Source organism: Chroicocephalus ridibundus, chromosome 3 (assembly GCF_963924245.1).
Source record: "Chroicocephalus ridibundus chromosome 3, bChrRid1.1, whole genome shotgun sequence".
NCBI lineage: Eukaryota > Metazoa > Chordata > Aves > Charadriiformes > Laridae > Chroicocephalus > Chroicocephalus ridibundus.
In genome coordinates, this window is record NC_086286.1 from 62,363,525 (window position 1) to 62,387,598 (window position 24,074).

Below are 24,074 nucleotides of genomic sequence, written 5' to 3' on the forward strand. Positions count from 1 at the left end.
CATTATTTGGCCCTTTGGTTTTTGGTATTTATTTTATTTGGTATTTGGTATACCATATAAATACATTTACAAAAATGCATTTTATATGAATGATAAAGGAAAAAAACCCCTGGAATTACTTAATTTAGTGTCATTCGGCTTAAAAAGTGAACCATATCTGTAGTTGTGTATTTATTCAAGAGGTAATGGGCACAGACTTGAGCATCGGAAGTTCCACCTAAACATGAGGAGGAACTTCTTTACTTTGAGGGTGGCAGAGCACTGGAACAGGCTGCCGAGAGAGGTGGTGGAGTCTCCATCTCTGGAGACATTCAAAACCCGCCTGGATGCGTTCCTGTGCAACCTGCTCTAAGGTGACCCTGCTGTGGCAGGGGGGTTGGACTAGATGATCTCCAGAGGTCCTTTCCAACCCTATGATTCTGCCTGGTTGCAAGAAATGCAAGAAAGTTGTTTTACGTAAGACTAGTCATAAAGCAGTGCTCCTGGAAGAGAAAACTGAGTATTTAATTCTTAATTGATAGCAGAACCTGAAAGAGAGCTGTGTTGATGTGTTGCGTTGCATCTGCATGCAGAGTGGTCTGATGATGTAGTTGTCTTTGGTCCAGGGGACTTGACTGCTGTAAGTAATGCTTGGTCATCTGTAACCTGCCTGGGGTCCCAGGGCTCGCCTGTGATCACCTTCAGGAACTGTCACAGCTGTGGGATTCTTGTCCTTCTAAGATTGGTTTGTTGGATAGTTTTGTTCACAAAACGTGAACACAGTTCATTATGACTTAATTATTTTTAAAAGAATCCTGTTTACCTTGGGAGGAGACCCACTGAACGCTTACTGTGATGTTTTTCATGGCTTTTGTTGACAGCTCCTTGCTTCCTGTGAACAGAGGGAGGGGCACTAGCAATAGAGTGCAGTCTGAGCAAAGCTCACCAAACCCACTAAGTAAATGAAAAAGTGGGAGATAGAGCCATATTTTCTGTGCTACTTGAATATGCCATTGCCCACACTCAGCTTCTCTATTTGCAGTTTGGGAAGCCTGGCAGAAGTCTTGCTTCTCATCTGAGAAAACAAGACAATTTAATCTGTGGTGGCTGATGCTCTTCAGTTTTTGTAACCCAAGACAGACACAGACTTTTTTTTTTTTTTTCCCCAAGTTATGCTCACTTTCTTTCCCTTATCCCAATGGGTTTGTGTTATCTTTGGGGTGAGACAAGGTGCAGAGCTCGTTTTCTGTGCCTGTTCAGTTTTCATGTTCGCCACCTCGGGGTGGTTCTTTGCTTTCAGATGTGATTCTGTTAACTGAGTAAGACTAAAAGAAAAACAATAACAATGTAATTGAATCACCACTTTTTAGTAATATGAGCACAGCATTGTTTTGGCCAGTTGCTTTAAAAACCTTTAATATGTGTGGCCAGCAGGTCAAGGGAGGTGATTCTGCCCCTCTCACTCTGGTGAGACCCCACCTGGAGTACTGTGTCCAGCTCTGGGACCCCAACATAAGAAAGACACGGACCCATTGGAATGAGTCCAGAGGAGGGCCACAAAGATGATCAGAGGGCTGGAGCACCTCTCCTATGAAGACAGGCTGAAAGAGTTGGGGTTGTTCAGCCTGGAGAAGAGAAGGCTCTGAGGAGACCTTATAGCAGCCTTCCAGGTACCTAAAGGGGGCCTACAGGAAAGATGGAGAGGGACTCTTTATGAGAGAGTATAACGACAGGATGAGGGATAACGTTTTTAAACTGAAAGAGGGTGGATTTAGATTAGATATTAGGAAGAAATTCTTTACTGTGAGGGTGATGAGGCACTGGCACAGGTTGCCCAGAGAAGTTGTGGAGGCCCCATCCCTGGAAGTGTGCAAGGCCAGGCTGGATGGGGCTTTGAGCAGCCTGGTCTAGTGGGAGGTGTCCCTGCCCATGGCAGGGGGGCTGGAACTAGGTGATCTTTAAAGTCTCTTCCAACCCAACCCAGTCTATGTTTCTATGATTGCTTGCTAGAGGAGTAGCAGTTACAGCAGTAGAACCTAATTTTGTTTTTGCTTGCTGCTCTTAAAAGCTGTGACTATGATCTCTCTGCCCTAATATTGGTTCATATCTTCTAGTAAAAAAAAACTTTTTAAAAAAGCTCATTCTGTTGTTTTTGTTAAGACTTAACGACTGAATTATGATGATTTACCAACTGTAAGCACTTACTAAAATTGAATTATGATTTTCAAAACAAAAATGCCTTCCAAAATCTGTGCTGTTTATATGTACTTGAGAACTGAAAAGTTCAATAATGCAAAATTGACATTATGGTAGGTGCTGTTAGTGAAGTTAAACTGTAATTCTGGTATGACGCTTTGGTGAAATTCTTGATTTTTCCATTTAAAGTCTGTAAGATGGTTACTATTGTAGTTAGAGTGGTTATAAAAGCCCAAGCAATGCTGCATGTTTAGAGCTGTCATGACAGCTAACCTAAAATACTTCTTGCACAGATTTATCCCATATTGCTCATTTATAAACTTCATTCTTTGTTGTTTCTCTGTAGTAACTTTGAAGTCCATGGTCTTTGTGAAAAACTGTTTTTCTTGCATAATTTTTGTAATACTAAGTTTGTGGCTGAAACAGCATGTTTTGAGGATTAATAAATTACATTAAATTGACATATGCAAATATGGAAGGGGAGAGATCATTTGGACAGAGAAATCTTGCTGTGATGCCTCTAGAGTGACCCAAATATACACATATATATTCTGCCTGTGTCCCTACCTGCTATACATCTCCTCTGTGTTTGTTCACACTCCAGTATATAGATACAGACATTTTCCTACTCTTGCCTGTAATTTTTCTGGTTTAGTCCTTTTGTGTATGTACATATGCATGCATGATACATACTTTTGGGAATGTACATACATGCATGCATTCCTCTTCTCCCTGGTACCGTGTGTTCTTGCATACCTTAGAAGGCTAAGGGGAAACTGTACCACTGTCTGCAACAGCCTTTTCAGAAGATACACAGAAGATGGGGCTAGACTCTTCTCAGGGGTGCATGATGATAGGGTGAGAGGTAACAGAAACAAGTTGGAACACAAGAAATTCCAGTTAGGTATTAGGAAAGATTTTCTTACTGTAAGGGTGGTTAAATACTGTAACAGCTTGCCCAGGGAGATTGTGGGAGTCTCTGTCCTTGGAGGTTGTCAAGATTTTGACTGGACATGGCCCTGAGCAACCCAGTCTAATTACACAAGAAGGTGGACTAGGTGGCCTCTGGAGGTCTCTTCTAACATAAATTATGACTTTATTGCTTCCCATTTACTGCATACAGAACTAGAGGTACGGTGTGAGTGGATGGGTGCAGTTGATCAGTACATGTTAAGTGTGTGTGTCTGTATCCAGAATGAGTGGAGGAATGGTTGCACGAAAAGTCTGGTAGCAAGCTGAACATCTCCCACTACAATTGGCCATGAAACTCCATTGATTAAATGGATTGTCTGTTTTAGGAGAAACTGTTTATAGAACTTTGATGCAATTAAATTTATGTGACAATATAGATAATATAGCCCCAGATTTCTATAGAAAAGGAGGGGCCCAATCTGAGAACTGACTGAGAACTGTTTCTAAACAAACGTGGGTATTTTGGCTCAGACCACTGTGATGAAGATCCAGCACTAGCCAGAAAGTACTATTATTGTGGTTGTACAAGCAAGTACACTACATGTACATAAAAAGGCATTAGCATCATACACTTAAATACAACAGGATGTGTTTGCCTTGGTACCTGAGCCTTGAGTGCAATGCATTATGGGCACTGTGCTCTATGTAAATCAGATAGTTGTTGCAGTTTGGCTATAGAAACTTTATAGTGCAATTAAATATGGTGGTTTTTTCAGGTGGTTTTTGCAGCCCTTGTTGAGCTTCAAGTTGCTGTTAACAGCAGTGCCACTGCTGCTTAGCTAGCTTTTTTGTAGCTGAGTATTTTCATGATTGCAGTGTACAGCTTAGCTTGGGAAAAATACCACGTGGTTTGTTGTAGGAGTTTAGAGTACACATGCAGGGCTTCTAACGTGGAGTTCTTGATTTATAATTTGCTTCCTATTTAATCATGCCTAGAAATACTTTGGCCAAGACACTTAAAAGAACATTCAGGCCAAGTTTATTAGTGATATTGAAGTGTCTAAGTGATTAACTCTTCAGTTTAAACATCTGAAAAGTGGGATACTAGTTACCTGCTTTGTATAGTCTTTTGAACATTTCAATCCTTCAATATTGGTTTCTTTCTTCCTTCTTATATATTCTGTAGGTCCTAATGTAATTGAAACTTCTGTAGCAAGAACTGACTTAAATAACAGCCTAAAGGTAAGAGTTAATAAATATTGATGGATTATGTGAATGGCTTTATTTGATGTCAGTAATGCTAAACATTCCCCTCCTTCCCCCAAATTATTTTAAGTACTTAGATTTTTACTGGAAAGCTTCTTGGCCACATGGTGCTTTCCAGTTTGAAATTGAACATGCAATATGGTACTACCACTGTGTTATTTCATGAGTGGCTCAGCAGCAATTTGCAGTCTGTTACTTTCATGAGCAGGTAAGGTAGAGAATTCTACATGTTTCAGAACAGTGATTTCTGATAAAGTAACAGTTGAGTGTTGATAGGATTCCCTGGTGAGTTCACGTTGGAGATTCTTGTAGGGGGTCCAGAAATAGAAATTGAGATCATAAACTGAAAAACAATGCTCTCAGTGGCAACTAATGATAACGCTCTTGTGAGCTTCCTTTCTGTCATCTGGGAAGGAATTTTTCTTTTTCTTGTTAACTGTTCACTGTCACGTGACCAAGACATGGAATCTGGCTTCCTAACGTGAACCTTCAAGTTAATTTTCTCAAAAGCTTTCATATTTTGGTTCTCAGTTCTTGCATTTTTATTTCTGTCTAGCTGTTTGCTGTCAACCTAATAACTAAAGTAATTTTTGTGAAAGTGCTAAAAAGTTTTAGTTTTTTAGTTTTAGTTTTTTAAACTAAATTTTCTTTAAATACACTGGAATGTTTCTTTTTTTTTTTTTTGTTGGTCTTTTAGTCACCTGTATATGTTTGGATTTGTGCCGTATTATGTACTGTGTATTTTTTTTTAAAAGCATATTTTTTTAATCAAATAAGAAAAGTCTTTCCTGCATGTAGATTTTATCTGTTAATGATATCTTCTATGCTTTTGAAATGAATGTGAGATTTTTAGGAAACCTAGTGGAAAAATAGTTGTTGTTTTCATAATTATAGTTGAAAGGTTCAAAACTATGTAGCAGATGAGGGGTCACAAACCTGACTTTTGATGTAAAGTGCCAGAAATGACTTTTTATTTCCAGGCCAGGTCTCAGGATTTTGCATTTTGTATCCTAATGTTTTTGTTTTATTGCTGCTACTTTTATGTGCTTTAAGTAGTCATACCTTTCCTTACTTCAGAGCTGCGCAAAATACGTATGCTGTTTAAGCTACTTTTCTGAAAGACTTACATTTGAGCTGTTTATTATACTGTCCACACAGTAGCACGTATTAAATCTATTCCCAAGAATATTGTCACAAACATAAATAACATGCCTTTCATCATTGTCACAAACATAAATAACATGCCTTTCATCATTATAGCTACAGATATATCATGTAACAGAATAAGGGCTGGTGCTAACCTTGTGGGTTTTTTTACAGCTGAAGCCATTTAATTTAAGTTCGCCACCACTGTCTACTTACAATCAGCAGCTGTGGCTGACCTGCATAGTTGAGCTGGATCAGCAAGATGGTGAGGATCTTACCTAATTCTCAGGAAACTGCTATAGCAACCTGTATATTTTGTATTGTGTATTAATTTCATCTGTCATGTACATGATTGTTTTGCTTTCTGGCTATGGTTGGTGGGTTTTCCCTCTGACACAGTTTCTCCCCCCCATGCCCTGCCTCCAGTAAAGACACAGAGAGCACTGATCTTGAGAACTGGAAGCAACAGGTGCATGGGATAAGTTTTGTTGTTTTGTTTTGGGGTTGTTTGGGTTTTTTTCTGTGAAAGCAGTAATATCTAGAGAATCTGTGTCTCTGTTATTTTAATTTGGGGGGAATTAGATGTGTAGTTTGTATTGATATTAATTTTTCAATAAAATTCCCTGTAAGCATGTTAGAAATACTGTATTAGTAATTGTTGATCTGTCAAGATTCAGTACAGGGCATTTGTGACTTACTGCCTAAGTATGTTAATAAAAAGTTTTGGTTTTTTTTTATTAATATACAGGACCCCTACTTCAGTAAATTATAACTGAATAACTTCGAGTCATCTTTAGATATGTGTTTTTAAACTATACTTGGAACTCTATTTGAGATTTCATTTCTGCATGTAGCAATAGCTTAATATTCTCTCTTTTAATTACAGTGTCCCTCAAAAAGAATGTTAGTATGACAGTCAAAATACTTGGAGTGGTGAAGGATGGAAGCACACCATATGTTAATAACCAAGTTCACAATCGGACAAGATTACTCAGTTGTGCACAAGTATGTACCTGCTTAAACAAAACTCTGATGCAGTACGTTTTCTTTAAATCTCTTTGTGTGCATGTTACATTACGTTGCAAATGAGAAGAATATATCTGTTAAGCATGTCTTGGGAAAGACTCTGGAGTATAGTTTAATTTGTAATTGCAACCTAGCTAGTAATGCTGAGCAGGATACCTACTATCCGTCTTTTTCTGTTTCCTTCTATGACTTGTGTCTGTTACCCCTTAAAGACCACTCTTTCTTGTTAGAGTAGCTCTCTGCCAGCAAAGCGGTGTGTGCTGCGTAGCCACCTAAGTAGATTTATTAGCAGTGAAGCAAGGAATATTGTAGTAGAAAATTGGATATAGGGCTCCAGAGGAGAGAAGAGTTCTCCCCCAACACCTAGCAGAAAGTCTGGTTGAACTCAGCTGGCATCTGTGTTCTGAAAAAGCCAAATTTCTTACCATCTGTGAAGAAATGTTTAAGATTTTGAGTTTCTAGTATAATTTGCAATGAATTTTTTAAACTTAGAGACATCCAAAACAGCTTCTCCAAACACCAGTCCTTTAGGAAGAGCATAGCTGAAGTTTTTTGTGATAAGCATATAGGGTAAATCATATGTTTTCTCTTTATATGTAGACACATATAAATGATATTTGCAGAAATTAATGAACAGTGTTCCATTAGATTTAATTACACACAGCCAAGAGAGCAATATGCTTGGGTTTTCTCTTTCCTTTTAACTTTTAAAAATGAGTGAGCACAAGATAGCCCCATCTCCCAGTCCGATGACCTAGAACTTGACTGACAGTTATTCAGATCCTTCCTGGTGCTGCAAGCAGTTGCTTTCACCAGCTTAAGTGAAAAGCTAGCCTTGTTTATTGGTTCAAGCTTTGATCCTGCTGACTGACTTTATCAGTTTCTTCTGCTTTGCCTGGTATCTTTCAAGAAATTATCTGCAGGTCTTGTTTGAGTCTTACTCTGACTGATAAAGATTGGCAGGGCATATAATAAATATCATCAATATCTGAGCATTTGGAAACAAATTCTCCAACCTATATTAACAGCGCGTGTTCTGGAATAAATTGAACGCCTTTACATACTATTCTTCACTGTATGTGTTCACAGAAATGCAGTGAAATCATTGTTGCTCACCTTGGCTACCTGAACTACACTCAGTACAACATATTTGTTAGCTTGGAAGATCTAAATAAGCTAACATACACCATCCAGAATATTACTTTCACAGTAAGTATAAAGTTTTATGCTAGCAAAAGAAATTCCTTAGTTACTAATGCTGTAGAAGTCTGCTTTAACTGTAATAAAAAAGTTATCTTGTTTTTGAAGATAAACATAAAGATGCATCATAATTAATTTTTCTGTCACTACTAATGTCAGAACTATTGTAGCATTTGCTGTTAATAAGGGTCTAGACCAATTTTTTTAACTCTGTAAGGAAAGATTTTTCTTTCAGAACTGCTAATGCTGTTTTCCAGACCAGATAAATTTAGTCTAATTCTTGGGAGATATTTTTAACAGTAGGCAAGCTAGACTAGAACATCCAGTTTCTTCATTTGCTCAGAGATGTTGCCTCTCTAAAGCATGGTATCTGTTTCAGCCTTTCCAGTAGGTGTATCTGAATTAGCAAGATTTTTCGAGACTTTACAAAAGCATGGACTAGAAAGATTTAACAAACTCAAAGAAAAATGAAGATTTTTTTTTTTTTTACTATGCTTATGAGGAAGAGAAAAATGTTTATTCAGCTAAAATAAGCGGGCTAATAAAATAATTCACTAAAATAATCCCTAGTGAAATATCTAGCTAGTTCATAGTGCTAAAGATTGCTTATAAAACAGTTTCATCATCAGTGTGTGCTGATTGGCTCCAAAAAGAACTTTAGAAACATTTGCATTGGGAGAAAATGGAACTAAACCAAACTTATAATACAGGTTACTATGATATGTTCTAGCTGTATGCAACGTTCAGAGCAGGTAGCAAGCAAAAATCTTACTGTAAAACAAAAGTGTTTTTTATATAGTAAATAAACATCCTGAATATTAATATTTGTATTATTGTAGTGCGTAAAGCACATCATTAAAAATTAGCTGTAAGGGGGGGGGGAAACCCCAAACTCACAACCCTTTTGCTTAGTTCCAGATTTCAGAAAGGACCAAGTGTTGGAGCATTTATACTTGTACAGTTTTTCATCATAAAATCATAGCATCATAGAATGGTTTGGGTTGGAAGAGACCTTGAAGATCACCTAGTTCCAACCCGCTGCCATGGGCAGGGACACCTCCCGCTAGACCAGGCTGCTCAAAGCCCCATCCAGCCTGGCCTTGAACACTTCCAGGGATGGGGCCTCCACAACTTCTCTCAGCAACCTGTTCCAGTGCCTCATCACCCTCACAGTAAAGAATTTCTTCCTAATATCTAATCTAAATCTCCCCTCTTTCAGTTTAAAACCATTACCCCTCATCCTATCACTACGTTCCCTGATAAAAAAACCCTCCCTGTCTTGCCTGAGTTTCTTCCTAATATCTAAAGAATGTCTTCCTAATATCTGATCTAAATGTACCCTCTTTCAGTTTAAAAACGTTATCGCTCATCCTGTCGTTATACTCTCTCATAAAGAGTCCCTCTCCATCTTTCCTGTAGGCCCCCTTTAGGTACCTGGAAGGCTGCTATAAGGTCTCCCCAGAGCCTTCTCTTCTCCAGGCTGAACAACCCCAACTCTTTCAGCCTGTCTTCATAGGAGAGGTGCTCCAGCCCTCTGATCATCTTTGTGGCCCTCCTCTGGACTCATTCCAATGGGTCCATGTCTTTTTTATGTTGGGGTCCCAGAGCTGGACACAGTACTCCAGGTGGGGTCTCACCAGCGTGGAGTAAAGGGGGAGAATCATCTCCCTTGACCTGCTGGCCACACTTCTTTTGATGCATCCCAGGATGCATCATCTTCCAACCTAGACAATTCTATGATTCTATGATCTTGCTTTGCAGGCTGCCCTTAAGGCAGACTTGTGCACAAAACCAAAAAAACCAAAGCCCTGCTTTCCTGCAGCAACTAAAATTGTCATTTTATTTCATTATTACAATGATCTCTGGTAATGTCAGTTGAAATCATAGATTGCCTTTGTATAATGGTATTCTCTACACGTAAGTTTCATTCTACATTTATACTTTAAGAAGACAACACAGTGGTTGACATATTTAATCCATTGAAAGGTAAAGCTTCTTGTTCACATGGGCAGAGCGTATGTTGTACCAGGGAGTTTACATTTCTAAAGTGGCTTCAAAGGAGGAGCATGCCATGTATGAGGTAAATTTTCAACAGAACAGAGTTTATGCAAACTGACAAGTTAAAATTGATATTTGTGCCCTTCCAATAATTAGAGGAGAAGGAGGAGCTTTTCCTCCTTAAAAAAAAGTTATTTATTTCTAATTAGCTCATTTATTTTTCCCTTACTGGATTTTCTTTTTTCCACTTCTCAAACAAGAAAATAAGCTTTAAGAAAACAAAACCACTACAGGAAACATGACTGTACTTTTTCAACCTCTTCATAATGAATTTATGCATCTGACCTTGGTAATAAAGAAGACCATACTGAATTTACTCAATTATTGGCATTCAGACTTTGAATTAAAGTTGAATTGAAATCAATGAAGAACATCCCGTTTGTCCTAAGAAGTGCTTAAACACATGACAGCACACTGAGTATGTTACAAAATGGCAGGGTAAAAGAGAAGCAAGGATATTAGGCAGCTTTGGTTATCTTTTCATCAGTTAGTCCTATGGGTATGAACTTTTCAGTATCTGCAGAAAGTGCTAATTATTGATGTCGTATTTACCCTGTCAAAACATTGTTCATTGGGCTGTTTTTCTTCGGTTTTCTTGTAGTGGAAGACCTACAATCCAACTTTTTCCCAAGTGGAAATATGGTTCCGATTTGTCTTTGTAGTTCTTACTTTTATGGTCACGGTAAGATTTTGTTTTGTTTTCTTTCTGGAGTATATTATGTAGGTGGCTGGTAACACTGCTGTGTAGTGCTGTGCTTAGTAACTTCACCCCAGGCAGCAGAGTTGAGATATCACTGAATGGTGTAAAAAAATGTTTCTAAAATACTTATGTAGTTGCTGCTCTTATATTTTTGCAAGTAGTATTGAAGGGGACATTAAGAAAATAGGATAAATGGGAAATCCTGTTTTTCTGAACTTTGATTTTGAATTGAACAGAAAGAATTTTGCTTAAACAAAGGAAATCGTGATTAGATGCTAGCAAAACTATTTTTTTTGCAATGCAGGTAGGGTCAGATATTGGAATAGGATGCCCAGAGTGTGGACTCTCCGTCTCTGAAAATGAGCAAAACTCAGTTGAATATGACCTTGATGTAACTTTAAAGTCGTCACTGCCTTGAGTGTGAGGATGGGCCGAATGGCCTCCAGAGGTGCCTTACAACCTAAATTATGCTACAGTTTAGATTATCTCTCCCCTCCAACCTGGTTTGGCCCTGGAAAAAAAGTGTTTGGGAAAAAACCAACAAGATAAAATCTAAAATGCAGAATTTTCAGAGTAAGGACACTAAAGCACTGAACACTTGGTCAGCATTTTTCTCACATAGATGATGTCACTCAGCAGGTAACTGTGAATGTGATATGGAATCTTTTTTTAAAAAGTGAATTTAAGTGGAATTTGTTGGTAGTGTGTGACCAGTAATTAGGCAACATTTTTTCATACATTGTTGATTTGCATGGTATTAGTTGGTTTCCTTCCCAGTTTGCTTGAGATTAAGTAATTTGCATTGGGGTAAGCCAGAAAACTTGAAGCAGAAGTGGAAGCTAGGAGATGTGGCTCCTGTTTTACAATGTTCTCAGTGGCAAACACCTCATGAAGTTGCCTTTGCGATGTGCTGTGTTATCTCTTTACTCTGGGAAAACCATAACGGCTGTATTCCTTCCTTAAAAATTTTTGTTGTTATTGTTTTATAGTGTCTGTTTGCACATTCCCTGCGGAAATTCTCCATGAGAGATTGGGGTATTGAACAGAAATGGATGTCTATCCTCCTTCCCCTCCTGCTACTTTACAATGGTACTTGTATCCTGGAATTTTTAGAAAAGCTCATTTAAAAAAAAAAAAAAAAAAGAAAAAAAAAATGAAAAAAGAGAGTGAGAGAGTGAGAAGGCAAAATGGAATTTGGCCTTGAACTCATAAGCAGCTGTTTATAAGGCTTCAGAAAACTAATTTAAAAACAAAACAAACAGCCCTTTTTAAGTGTATCAAATTCAAGGGCATAATGAGTAGGTGGATTTCATTCTTTTCAGTCATGTGAATGTCAAGTCTGTTTGTTTAAAGCTCTGATTGGAATAGGTGGCTGCAACCATACTGAACCTTTCATATAGCAACATGTAAATGCAATTTCTGTGTTGTCTGCTAAGTCTTACTTCTTCATTTTTCAGATAATCGCACTTTAGTTAAGAATGGAGGTTACTTTTAGTCTGGTAAACCACATCAAATTCTATCACTCTCTAGCATTACCAAAATAATATTTGTCTTTCAGTCATTCTATGATAATTTTTAGGTCATCACCAAGAACAATGGTTTAGTAGAAAGTCTAATAAACCCTGAAATCTTCTAGTAATGTTGGCTACCATTTCAGATTATTTCTACAGCACAGAAGATTGCTGCTGGAGGCACCATTTTCTTTGTAAATTACTTTAAGATACAGCAAATTTCAATTTCATTTACTGGTGTAATTTGAAAAAATCTAGGGGTTTTTGTTCCTCTGAAGATAAATTCTGCTTTACTTTTCATAATGGAAAAGACTGTGCTTTTTCCCCTCTGTTTAACTTGTTTTTTCTTATATTGTTACAGATCCATTTTTCCCCCTTTCTTTTCTGGTGAACAGCTGGTTTCCTGGAATGCTGGATGATCTATTCCAGTCACTGTTTCTGTGTGCACTGTTGTTGTTCTGGCTTTGCGTCTACCATGGTATAAGAGTACAGGTAAGGGTACAACAGTATCTACTACTTACTGAGAAGACGGTACTTGTTTTCGCAGTTCTCTCAAAAGCTGACAAAAATGTAACTATTTTTTTTTTTAAAGAGAGGTATTTATTTTATTCTTAAAGTACAATGTGACACGTGAAGCTTTGGAGTTAAAAATATTTGTGGTAAAGTAGATTGTCTTGAGGCTAGCATGACTAAATGAGATAGATGGGACAATCCACTCTAAACTATTGCTAGACAGTCTTCAGAATTATGATGCCGTTATGCTTTGTTCTTGCTTAAAGGGTTTAGTTGTTGTATATGGTAGCTGCTTGTTTTTTAAACCACTTTAAAATACTGCATAAGATAAATATGAATTCTAGAGCATATTCCTATAGTTTATGTCTTTTGTAATCGTCTGTGCAGGTTAAAAATACAAAAGGTGAGTCTCTTAATCTAGTCCAAGTTGAATGAAAGAAGATGATAGTTATTTTCTTGTCAAGAATGAATGAAATCTCAAATGTGGGTTCACTGCTTCACCACACTATTGTTTTCTCAACAGGGGGAAAGGAAGTGCTTAACTTTCTATCTGCCCAAATTATTTATTGTTGGACTATTGTGGCTGGCCTCTGTTACATTGGGAATATGGCAAACGTAAGTAATTTAAAATTAAATGCAAAAATAACAAGCTGACAGTATTCAAGAATGAGAAGATTGTTTATAAATGAGAAGATTGTTTATAATTAGCTGTATGTGGTTTTTAATGCTCCGATTATGATATAGGAATGGAGTTCAAATTCTTACATCTTTCTGTTTTTCAAATTATGACTGATTTGAAAACAGAATTCCTCATGGACGATCTAGCAGTACATAATTTTATAAATCAGAGTGAGATCTAGAAATCACCACTTTGTCAATATGTTATGGCTCCCTACAATACTCCCTCTAGTGCTGTCTGTAGCTAGCTGTTACACAGTTAGGCCAAACTTTCTCAACTATTAAACCTGCACAGTTGGTATTGACACAATGCTCTCTCCCCTTAAAACTCAGTTCTTTTGCTTGGTTTAGTGTTTTTCTCTTTTTTTCCAAAATGTTGTGTTAACATAAAGGTGTCACTGTTCCCCACCCAGAAAACTTTCTCAGTTTTTTTATTCTCAAGTGTTTGCCTCTTATTTTATTTCTCAGAAGGAAGATACCTTCTAACCTTCTCCATGCCATTGTACATTGTTGAAAGCGGTGCAGTTGTAGGAAATACTTGTGCTAATGCTCTATCAGCAGAATTGTAGTGAGGGAAGGGCTTATACCACACTTAGTTCTTAAATATGATTCTGTCACCAAGGATAAATTTAAACACGAAATCCCTAAGACTTGTAGGAATTCACAAGATCATACATTTTCTAAAAAATAAGTGGGGAGATAAGACATGCTCACAATTGAAATTCTCCATATTCCTTGAAAATTGTGTTTGTGAAGAAGGGGGATGTCATGTAATGTAAATTGTCATGACTTCATTGGAATCAATGGCATTGCACCAATTTATACAGTCAAAATCCTTAGTTATAAACTCTGTATAGTAACTTTAAACCTTTTCTTTGTTAGAGGGTTTCTTGGTCAGTACGGCTTTTGACCTTGTCTTTTGTAATGATGTAAGTACCACTGTTTCATTTTGAATCTTTTCTAGTGTTAATGAAGTACATGATCCTACATATCAATACAGGGTTGACACTGGTAATTTCCAGGTAAGTCAGAAATGTTCTCTTGCTATTAACTTGTCACGTGTAGTTAGGCAATAGAAGGAGGTGGGGATTGTTCTTCTATTAAAATCTATAACACAATTTAGGAAATAGAAAATGCTGGTCTTATTCTGGCTAAGGTACTTTTAATTTTGCTTTAAATCATGCATAGGCCATGTTGAGCTCCATCCCAATGAGAAGAGTAATTATCTTGCAAATCTTGAGACTCAACACCACAACTTTAGTCACAGACTCATGACTGTTGGGATTGAAAGAAATTTTTTTAAGCCTCTTAAGTCAATTTTGTACATCTTTACTCCTGCCAAGATCCTCTGTCCTATTAAATGTCAGACTTTTTTTGTTTTAAAGGAAGATCTGATTTATATGGGTCCTCGTATTGTTCTCAGGAGCTGTGTTTTCAGAAAATCATTGAGATTCAGCTCACTGTGAACTCAGTGAACAAAATGATGACTCCTATTAAACATCCTTTCTTTACATTCCCCTACCTTGATGTATAGCCATCCTCATTTTGTGCTTCCTTTCATGAGCCTGCTTTCCCTGAATAAATGGACCATTCTATGTTGTGCTTTGGGAAATAATGATTTCTATTGAGGGAAGAAGAAATAGACCAAATCTTGTTAAATAATAAAAACTAACACTCTTCTTCTAGGGAATGAAAATCTTCTTCCTTGTGGTGGCAACCACCTACATTCTCTACCTTTTGTTCCTGATAGTGAGGGCATGTTCAGAACTTCGTAACATGCCTTATGTTGGTAAGGATTATTTCTTTTGATTCTTCCCCAAACAGGCTTGCCTTCTCCTAGATGCAGGTGGAAGTTTGCTAATAACAACTTTTCTCAATCTTTTTCAGATCTCAGGTTAAAATTCTTGACTGCATTAACCTTTGTAGTGCTTGTCATTAGGTAAGGCTTTTCAAAGTCTGTTTCTCAGTATTGTAACTTTATAACCTTTTTTTCAGGGCTTTGTTTATTTTGTATTATTTTGTTGATAATAAAATTGTCAGTAAAACTGAGGAACGTCTTTTGATATGATTTTTATGGCAAGCATTTCTTAATTTTTTTAATCCTTCTTGAGGCTTTTAGAGCTAACTTTATATTATTTCCATTACCACAGCAATACACTGCAAGATTTAGAGGTTCACATAGCAGAGATGTTTTCTGTACTGCTGAGTGGTCTGCAGTGCATCGTTCACCTCTTTTGTAGCTTTGTAAGCTTCACTTAGCCAAAGCAGAAGTTTAGAATTAATTTCTTAGATTATTGTTAGTATCTGTCTCCCCCACTCCAATCAGTTATTTCACATTACTGTTGACTCTTGTATTGCCTGTAGTGGGTGAAATCTGAGGGAAAGAGACCATGGGGGAGGGAGGTCTGCTTTGCTCAGTTGACTGCTGACTTTTAATAACAAAAGAGTCATTCTTAATTTAGAACTATGAAAGCAAATGTGTCTTAAAATAAATGGTCAGTATGTTAAAATAATTGTTTTCTCATTTACTGTTCTATCAGCTACCATTTCAATTTTGTGGTTTAAAGACACAGTACATTTACATGCTTTAACTTTTTTCCGCAGCATTGTTATACTCTACCTACGCTTTGGAGCACAAGTTCTACAGGACAACTTTGTTGCTGAGCTGTCAACTCATTATCAGAATTATATCCTTGTGTTATGATAGTGCTCAACTAAGAATATTAATCTGTTTTCATGCAGAAGCTACTTAAAAGTCATGTACCTAAGAACTGAGACCTTTGACTTCTAGGTGGGCTTTTGAAGTTCAGTCCATTTTGATCGAGGTTTCATGTCAGCATTTTGTAATGGCTGTTTGTAAAGATTGGGAGCTGAGACAGTTTCAGTCTAATTTGTTTACATCACACAAATCACAACTGCATTTGATATTCTTCAAAAGGAATGAAGGCGTAGCTATGCATGCATTCAAGTAATTTTAACAAGTTATTGTGACAAATTTGGGTGTGTTTGCTGCATGAATTCAATTTGCTATATACCTGTCAGTTGGCATGGGGCGTACCAAAACATATGAGAAATTAATAGCTTAGAAGTCACTGAAAATGCATTTGCGTAGTGGCCCAAGTCTACGTGTGGAAGAGGTAATAGCAGAGAATTTAAGTGGCTTGAGAGAGACTATTTCTGATGTCTGTTGGCAACAGGATTACAAACTGTATTTCTGGACCTGAACCATGAGATCCTAGTTCATTCTGCTTTCTGAAAGTGCCTCTGTGATTGCAACTGCTCCGGTTACTGATAAGCGTAGATACGTGTTGGGAGCTAGTAGAAAACAACATGTAAAGCCTTTAGTATTTTCCCAAAATGATCGCAAGAAGCCATCTCAAGTGTTCTATCTATAGATAGTCCTTTCTCCTTCCTTCTCAATCACTGTGCCAAGGAAGAATTTTTTGAAAAATAAACAAAACAACCCCACCTGAACATCCCCCTACTCAGCTTTCTTTTGCTGTTGAAGGCAGAACTATTCGATTTACCGTGCACTGCACCACTCAAGAGTAAACGTTATCTCAGCAAATGTTACTTGTGTTAAAGCTAAAGCTTTGTCTTCAGTGGGAGCTTTACCTTTAAATAGATTGAGTACATTCATTGTCATTGAATTTAAAACATGCAGTTTTGTATAGCCATTCATGCTCTCAGACTTTAGTAATGTAAGCATTCTTTCCATTGAAACAGCTTATGTATGGTTTGGGTCTCATATCCAAAGTTACAATGTGCGGAGCTATATTGAGCAATATCCTTGACACTTACTACCAGCAGAATTCTTATCATTTTACGGTTTATTGAACTTTTATCTCTACACGTTAGCTTTCGTGTATTCCCCCTCAAAGAATGCACTGTATGGTAAGTATAAGCAATTGTCTGGCAAACTCAGATGACAAGAGCTGTCATTTTAGCAGATGCTGTGTAACATCTTTGTATTTCAGTTGTTTCTTTACTGTTTCAATTTGCTTTGAGTTAACATAAGCAGAAGCTGCACTGCAACCCTATGATTCTATGATTCTATGATTCCATGATTCCTGCGCAAATTAGTATTGGAAATATGAAGAAACGCATAAAATGTATACAGCTAATCAGTTGGACTTGAATTCTTGGAATGCACTTAGGTCAAGCTTATAGTCAATAGGATGTGTGCATATAATGCACTAACTTTTGCACTGCCTCACAGACAGTCCTTAAGGAGCAGCAATACTTCATCTGTATTCTAACAATAAAGTTAGTATCTTGGCATGCTGGCAAAGTGGACTCTGAAATAGGTAACATGCTTTTGGAAAAGTAGGAGTGAAGCTGATCTCTAATGTGGGGAAATTTTGGGGAACTTGCTATGGGGAGACGTCTGCACAGAGCCCACGTAAAGAGAGATAAAGGATTTAATCAGTGGCACTTCTGTTTTTGCATTCCTATGTAGAGAGTGTAATCTGACTCACATGATGATTATAAAGCTTTATCCCTCTCTAACAGATAATCTGTTAGAGAGTTTACAGAGTCTGTAAAATAGGTTTTTATACTGAGTGCATTCTCCACTGTAAGCGTTGAGTATAAATATAGAACCATAGAACAGTTAAAGTTGGAAGGAACCTGGAAAGATCATCTGGTCCAACCTTTTATGGGAAAGAGAGCCTTGATGAGATTATCTAACACCCTGCCCAATCACGTCTTGTATGCTGAGAGATATGCAGGGAGAAGGCGCTAAATAGTGGAGCTGATCCTATTGCTAAACTTTTTAGAGTAGAGATGGATGGAACTGTTAGAGAAAAATGCTATTTTTCCATTAAGACAGACAGGAGAAATGGCTGGGTAAGGATAAAGTTAAAAACTTGCTGTTGGGTTGCAAGAAGTATTAGTTTATAGAAGGCAGAAGGTAAAAAGCTGCCAGGGAAAAGGTGTTTATAGCAAATTCCTGCATTGCATTGAATTTTACTTGCATATAATTATGAACTCCAGCTAAGCAGCACAGATTATGCAGGAAATGAAGGCCTTAAAACAAGGTAGAGGGAATTGTCTTAAATAGCCAATGGAAAGTACGTGCTTCCTTTCATCTCATCATAAAGGCACGAGTGCTTCCTCCGTCTATTACAAGGATGAAAAATAACTGGCTACTCATGGGCTTGCGTACAAGGGATTACAACTTCAGTGTATTTTTTTTGTAGTTTAGAAATAACCAAGAAGTTAATGACATCTCTGCTTTTAAATGCATATGAACTTTTGAATAATGATTAAAAATAATGAAGTCTGTCTTAATAACTCTTATGTGCAGGTTGAAATAATATGACATGGGAAACTGCACAAGGGAGGAAATACACTTATACAACATGGAGAATATCTATCTAAAAATAAGATTAGATAGTTATGTCATCTCCTTAACTCTTAAGAATATCATGATGTTTTGTCTAAAGGCTAAAAGAATTTAAAGGAGAGAATTCTTGTTTGGATACATTTTTGTTGAATTGTAGTAGTGACTGTCTTGGAAGTTGTCAAGTCTGTTGCTTCAGTATTGGATTACAGGTACAGCCAAATTTCTGTATTTAATGCGCTAAATTAACCCTTATTTGTATTTTCCAGAATCACAGTTGAAAGACAATCCTGCTTTTTCTATGCTGAATGATTCAGATGATGATGTGATTTATGGGTAAGATTTTAAAATACCTATGGAGAGTTATTTTTGGTGTGTTATTTTTGTAATGTTCTTTATTCATTAAATAAGTGAAGGCTTTGTAGGTTGCTAGTGAAAGTATTCTGCCTAAAGAACAGAAACATAACCTTGTTCTGAAACACAAATGCAATGAGAATGCGTGTTATTTTGGTTTTCCTTTTTTTGGTTACTAAAAGGGATTGCCAGGGCACTGATACAAACAGGTAAGTATTGGGATGCTGGCAGGTCATGAGGGCAGCAAGAGATGTGAAAGGAAAGGCCTTCCTTTTAAACTGGGAAGGGCTGCAGGAGCCAGGTGAAGTTAGCAAAGAGGCAGCTCATGTGTAAATGGTTTAGGGAAGAATGGCTCTTCTTTGGTGTCCATCACTTAATGAAATAAGAATAATCGAATCTAGCAAAACTTCCTGGACTTCTGTGAGTTTATGTGATATGAGAATTACAGTAGCACTGAAAACTGATCCCGATCAGATTTCTCTGTATAGACACCGAACAAGCTCATTTTCTGCCCTTGATGTTTTCACCTCTTACCAAGGTCACTGAAGTGGTTGGAACAGTGAGGATGGGGTTAATGCTGCAGTAACCTGAACACACTTGTGCTAGACTAGCTATAGGCGTTGTCTGAGATAGCTTGCCTTTGTTCAGTTAGATGAGTAGTAATAGTACCAGCTTGCTCCTATAAGAATCCTTGCAAAGAGTGGCTTTTAGTTACTGGAATAACTTTTATTATGCATCGTCCTTCGGAGAGAATTCAATATATTGTTTGTATCTCCAACAAGGAAGGCAAACAGATACCATACCAGCTTCTTACCCAAATGACTATTTGATGCCTCAGTGTAGTTTATTTTGGACTTCCTGTCTGAACACCGTATTCAGAGTTTTTAACAAGTATCTGTTTCACAGGAGTGACTATGAAGAAATGCCACTTCAGAATGGCCAAGCTATTAGAGCCAAGTATAAAGAGGAATCGGACAGTGATTGATTTTGATGTAGACAGACTTGTTCAGTTGGAATTAAACCAATCCTGAAGTTTTCCTAGATGGACAACTTCTTTGGCTTCCTTACTCTGCTGTCATCTGAACACCGACTCCGAGGAAGGACATTCTGTTTCTGTTTACAAAGTTAAAACTGAAAAAAATAATGCTTGAAAAAGTTGTGGTGAAAACTTCAGAAACCAAAATATTTACACATCTTATAAAATGCCAGATAGAAGGATGTCTATGGACTAAAATCTTTAAGTCTATTTCCATTTAGAAGTGTCGCTGATTATATGCTGATTTTAAAATTGCTTCCTTGCTGCTTGGGGTTTTTTTGAGGATTATGTACAGCATCCTGTCATTCATCTGTTGCGTTTGTGTTAGCTCCTTTGTATATTGTCCACTGCTGTACGAAGTGCCTCATTTCCCTTTCAATTTTCTACCTTAGTCTTTTGAGCTGGAGGCAGGGAATGAAGTGGTTTACAGTTTTCTCTCGTTTTTTTTTTAATACAAGAAAACACAAGCTTTCCATTCTTCGTTTGAAGAAGTGATATAGACTTAAGACCAATTTTTAAATTCATTTAAATGAGTTTACCAAATTTGTAAGTGTGAGATACGTGCAAATAGTCAACTTCTAGTGAGCCAAAATAGGTCAGTGGTGCAAAATTATCTGTATAATGTATGTTTCATAACATGCTTTACCGCTGCAACAGAAGTGTTTCTTTTGGTTTTTGTTTTGTTTTTTCAAATAGGCCTTTCAAATAGAAATATTTAGGCAGTAACAAATCTCAGAAGGAAGTCAGTATTCTTTTTTCTGGGTTTTTTGTATACTGGAGGAGATTGTTACAGAGAATACAGTACGAAAGTTTCATAGACAATTTCAAATTTCCAAACATTTCATTTTTAGAGACTTTTTCTACCAGAATTTTTCTGTAAGTTTTATTAGTAGATAGTTAATCTACATCCTAGGAGCAATTGTGGTTGCTCTCATATTGAACATGCATGAGAGTTGGCTTTTGGGCATGTTCTGTGCATAGTTCAACTTCTTTGTCATACCACAGTTGCCACCTGTACTGATCGGAACTTTTACTAGTCCATTTAGTGATTATCTGTGTTCCAGTCTGTGCCGGAATGGAGTTATATGGGAATTAAGTATTCCTAATACAGTGCTGCTGCTTCTCTATTTAAAAGTTGGTTTTCTCCTACACCATTATTCAGTTCTTTATTTAAGTGGATGCTGTTTGTTTCTAACTACTTTTATTTTCAGGTACTTGACCTGTCTGAAAGTATCCTTTTTTCATGGATTCATAACTGTGATTTATCTTGTAAAATTTCTCTGCCCTGCTGCAGAAGAAAAGACTCTCAAAAGTACTGTTAACGTATTAGAAAATGGTGCTGGCTTATGCTAAGGAATTGTACTCGTCATTCAAGTAGTTTAAGCAGAAGAGTGCAATGAAGCCCTACTAGATTTGCTGAATCGTATTGAGGAAAAAGTAGATTTGTTCCGCTTTGATGCGACAACTGCTCTAGATCATTCCAATTACAATAACCTCTCCTGGTAGCTGTTCCAAGATCATGAAGGGGAGACTTCCCAGGACAGCAGTTTGCTAAGAGAGGATCAAAGGAACTGCTTCATGTGGTTACATCCTTTCTGTCATGGCATAGTTCAGATTAAATGGTTAAATCAGTGCCCTGCTAAAGACAAGTGTGGTAAGATACTCTGTGTGTGGGAGGGAGAAAACTTTGTAAAACTATGTAGAGCTGTGACATTTTTTGAAGGTATTTGAAATTTACAACTTTCTGTACCAGGGATCATGTATTTGTTAGGAGCCAAAGCACTATTGTATGGCTAAAGCAAGGAAACTGCTGGGGGGGGGGGGGGGGGGGGGGCGGGGAGAGGAAGGTTTTTTTCCTTTAATTTCTTAATTAATTGGTGTCTGTTTAGAAGACCATATAGGAAAACACTAAAGAAGTATTTTGAGTTAGTGGTGGCTTTTTTTTTCCCCAGTGAACTGTAGTAAACTGTACCTTCAGCACTTCCTTTTAGAGTTTTATTTTAACAAGTATGGGAAATACCTTTGCATCCTAAAAAAGGAGAGCCCATCCTTGTTTTTACTGTGAGGCTTACAGCTGTTTGAATTTGCAAAGTCAGACTTGGGAACCAACTACGCATCCTTTGCACTCCCCAAATCCTTTTGACTTTCATTGGAGTAACAGTGGGTGCAGGAATTAGGTCTTCAGAATTTGATATTTACGTGATTCTTACATATTCAGATCTTTTTGGCTCTGATACTCTTTATTTCTGATCTAAATTGTTCTGAAGAGATAAAATGTTTGATTTGACCAATGTGCAAAGTATACTAATGTTTCTTACAGTCTGAACTGGTTGTTACAGTTAACCCTGAAATACAGTGTCATGCTCTGGGATTTCAGTGACTAAAGAAAATATTTTTAATCTAACTTTGATTGTCGTGATGTAGGAAAGTTAATGCAAACAAAACGGCAAGTGAAATGGGCTGGGAACAGCTTAAGAAAAAAATCATCACCTCAAACAGAAATAGGAAAGCCAAGAATGGGAAATGTGTACTTAAAATAAGTATCTTACTAAGAAAATTGTGAGAAAATAGTTTCTTTGTTAATTTTTAGAGATTATATTTAAGCAACGTTTGCCATGTAAAATAGTTTTGTGTTGCAGAAGTGCTGGAGTGTAACGATAAGCTTGGCTCAAGCACTGTGGCATCAATTTCAATATACAGAAAAAGACAAAAGCAGTGAAGCAGATGAAGAAATCATTTTGCTAGCAAGAAATCTCATTTTCATTCCTCTTATTTCCACAACTGGAAAGCAGAGACAATATTTGAGGAATATTACAGTACGGATTGTAAACAGCTTGGGAGTAGGTGGCATAAATTCACCTCTGAGTAAAGTTTTGTAACCTAAGGGTAAAACAGAAGAGATCTGGATAAGAAACTAGCTGGCTTTCCCTTCCTTACTGCTACAGTAATTAAATATTCCCATCACTAGTGGGACTGTATAAAATAAGCATGCAAAAAGGCCCCACAACATAGTGTTCCTGCTCTAAAGGGGATGCCATCTGTTAAATAACTGCGACTTCCATGTACACAACGATCAAGAGGGACTTTTGAGAAATCAATAATCATTGAGTGGGAGCCATTCATGGCAACCATTTTCTGTAGTATTTGCTTTAGAAATACAGTTGGAGTTGGCTGGGAACTTTCCTAGGACTGGCAAAGAATAGGAAGCATAAGGCTTAACCACTGGTAGGGAACAGCGAGTGCAACCAGCCCGTGGCATTAATACTGGGGAAAATGGGAGGACAGATCCAGCTAGGAAAGACTTTGATGCGTTGTCTTTCTCTGAGCCAAAAGACAACTTTGTAACCGTAGTCACCTATTTTTCCCCCATTTCCTTTTGCCAGTAATAACCTTTGCATCACTGTAAAATTTTTTTTAGAAGTTTGTAAATATGTAAAATGAAAATATGGAAAAAATGTGTACCAAAATGGTATAAAAATGTGTAAGATAAGTGCTCTGTTTAATGAGAAGCTGTAATTAAGTGCTGCTTTGAGAAAAGTGTGCATGAGGATGTGTTGAATATTCTATGTGTCTAGAAGTTGTGTTAATGACAGCAAATTATCCATTTATGTTGGAAAACTTCATGCTAATATGGAATATGAAGGAAAAAACATTTTACTTCAAGCAAAAGTTGGGTATTGAGTTTCTTGGAAGACTTAATGTGCATAATCATTGTTAAATATGTTCATAATAAAGTTTTATATCTTTATATTGTATCTTGGTTTTATTTTCCTTCTAGCGAATGACTAACTGTACTATTTTCATAACTTACCCGTGTATTTTCTTATGCGTATTTAAACTTGATTACTTGCACAAGGATGGGATCCAGGAGGCTCTGTCAGCACAGGTTAACCAGGGAATTACGATTTGGGCTGGGTTTTTTTGCTTACCCTGCCTGGGCTTGGAGGAGGAAAACAGTGTTGCTAATTTTCCTAAGAACTAGGCTAGCCAGTTTACAAAGGGGAACTGGTGTTCTCAAATGGCACCGCAGTGGCTATGCAAAGCCCACTGTGCTCATGCTGGCAGTCGGACTTCCCCTGGTGAATGCCAGTGGCAGCTGCCTTTCTGCCAAAGGTGCTGCTTCACCGTAGCTGACAGCAGAAATGGACAGGAGGG

The 24,074-nt window shown here is 37.3% G+C and overlaps 1 protein-coding gene across 4 annotated transcripts in view; it reads left to right on the top strand.

The window, feature by feature from the left end:
• TMEM181 (transmembrane protein 181) overlaps nt 1-21,732 on the top strand; it is a 36,301-nt gene extending 14,569 nt beyond the window's left edge. For all 4 annotated transcript variants that reach the window (XM_063329410.1, XM_063329413.1, XM_063329412.1 and 1 more), the window contains 15 exons: nt 4,274-4,329; nt 5,674-5,764; nt 6,386-6,504; nt 7,615-7,734; nt 10,385-10,465; nt 11,473-11,572; nt 12,356-12,486; nt 13,031-13,122; nt 14,150-14,207; nt 14,872-14,974; nt 15,073-15,124; nt 15,790-15,872; nt 16,990-17,079; nt 18,799-18,865; nt 19,790-21,732. In XM_063329410.1, coding sequence (XP_063185480.1) covers nt 4,274-4,329; nt 5,674-5,764; nt 6,386-6,504; nt 7,615-7,734; nt 10,385-10,465; nt 11,473-11,572; nt 12,356-12,486; nt 13,031-13,122; nt 14,150-14,207; nt 14,872-14,974; nt 15,073-15,124; nt 15,790-15,872; nt 16,990-17,079; nt 18,799-18,865; nt 19,790-19,868 — 1,322 coding nt within the window. In that variant the 3' untranslated portion in view covers nt 19,869-21,732. The remainder of the gene's footprint in view (nt 1-4,273; nt 4,330-5,673; nt 5,765-6,385; nt 6,505-7,614; nt 7,735-10,384; nt 10,466-11,472; nt 11,573-12,355; nt 12,487-13,030; nt 13,123-14,149; nt 14,208-14,871; nt 14,975-15,072; nt 15,125-15,789; nt 15,873-16,989; nt 17,080-18,798; nt 18,866-19,789) is intronic.
• The last annotated feature ends 2,342 nt before the right edge of the window (nt 21,733-24,074 follow it).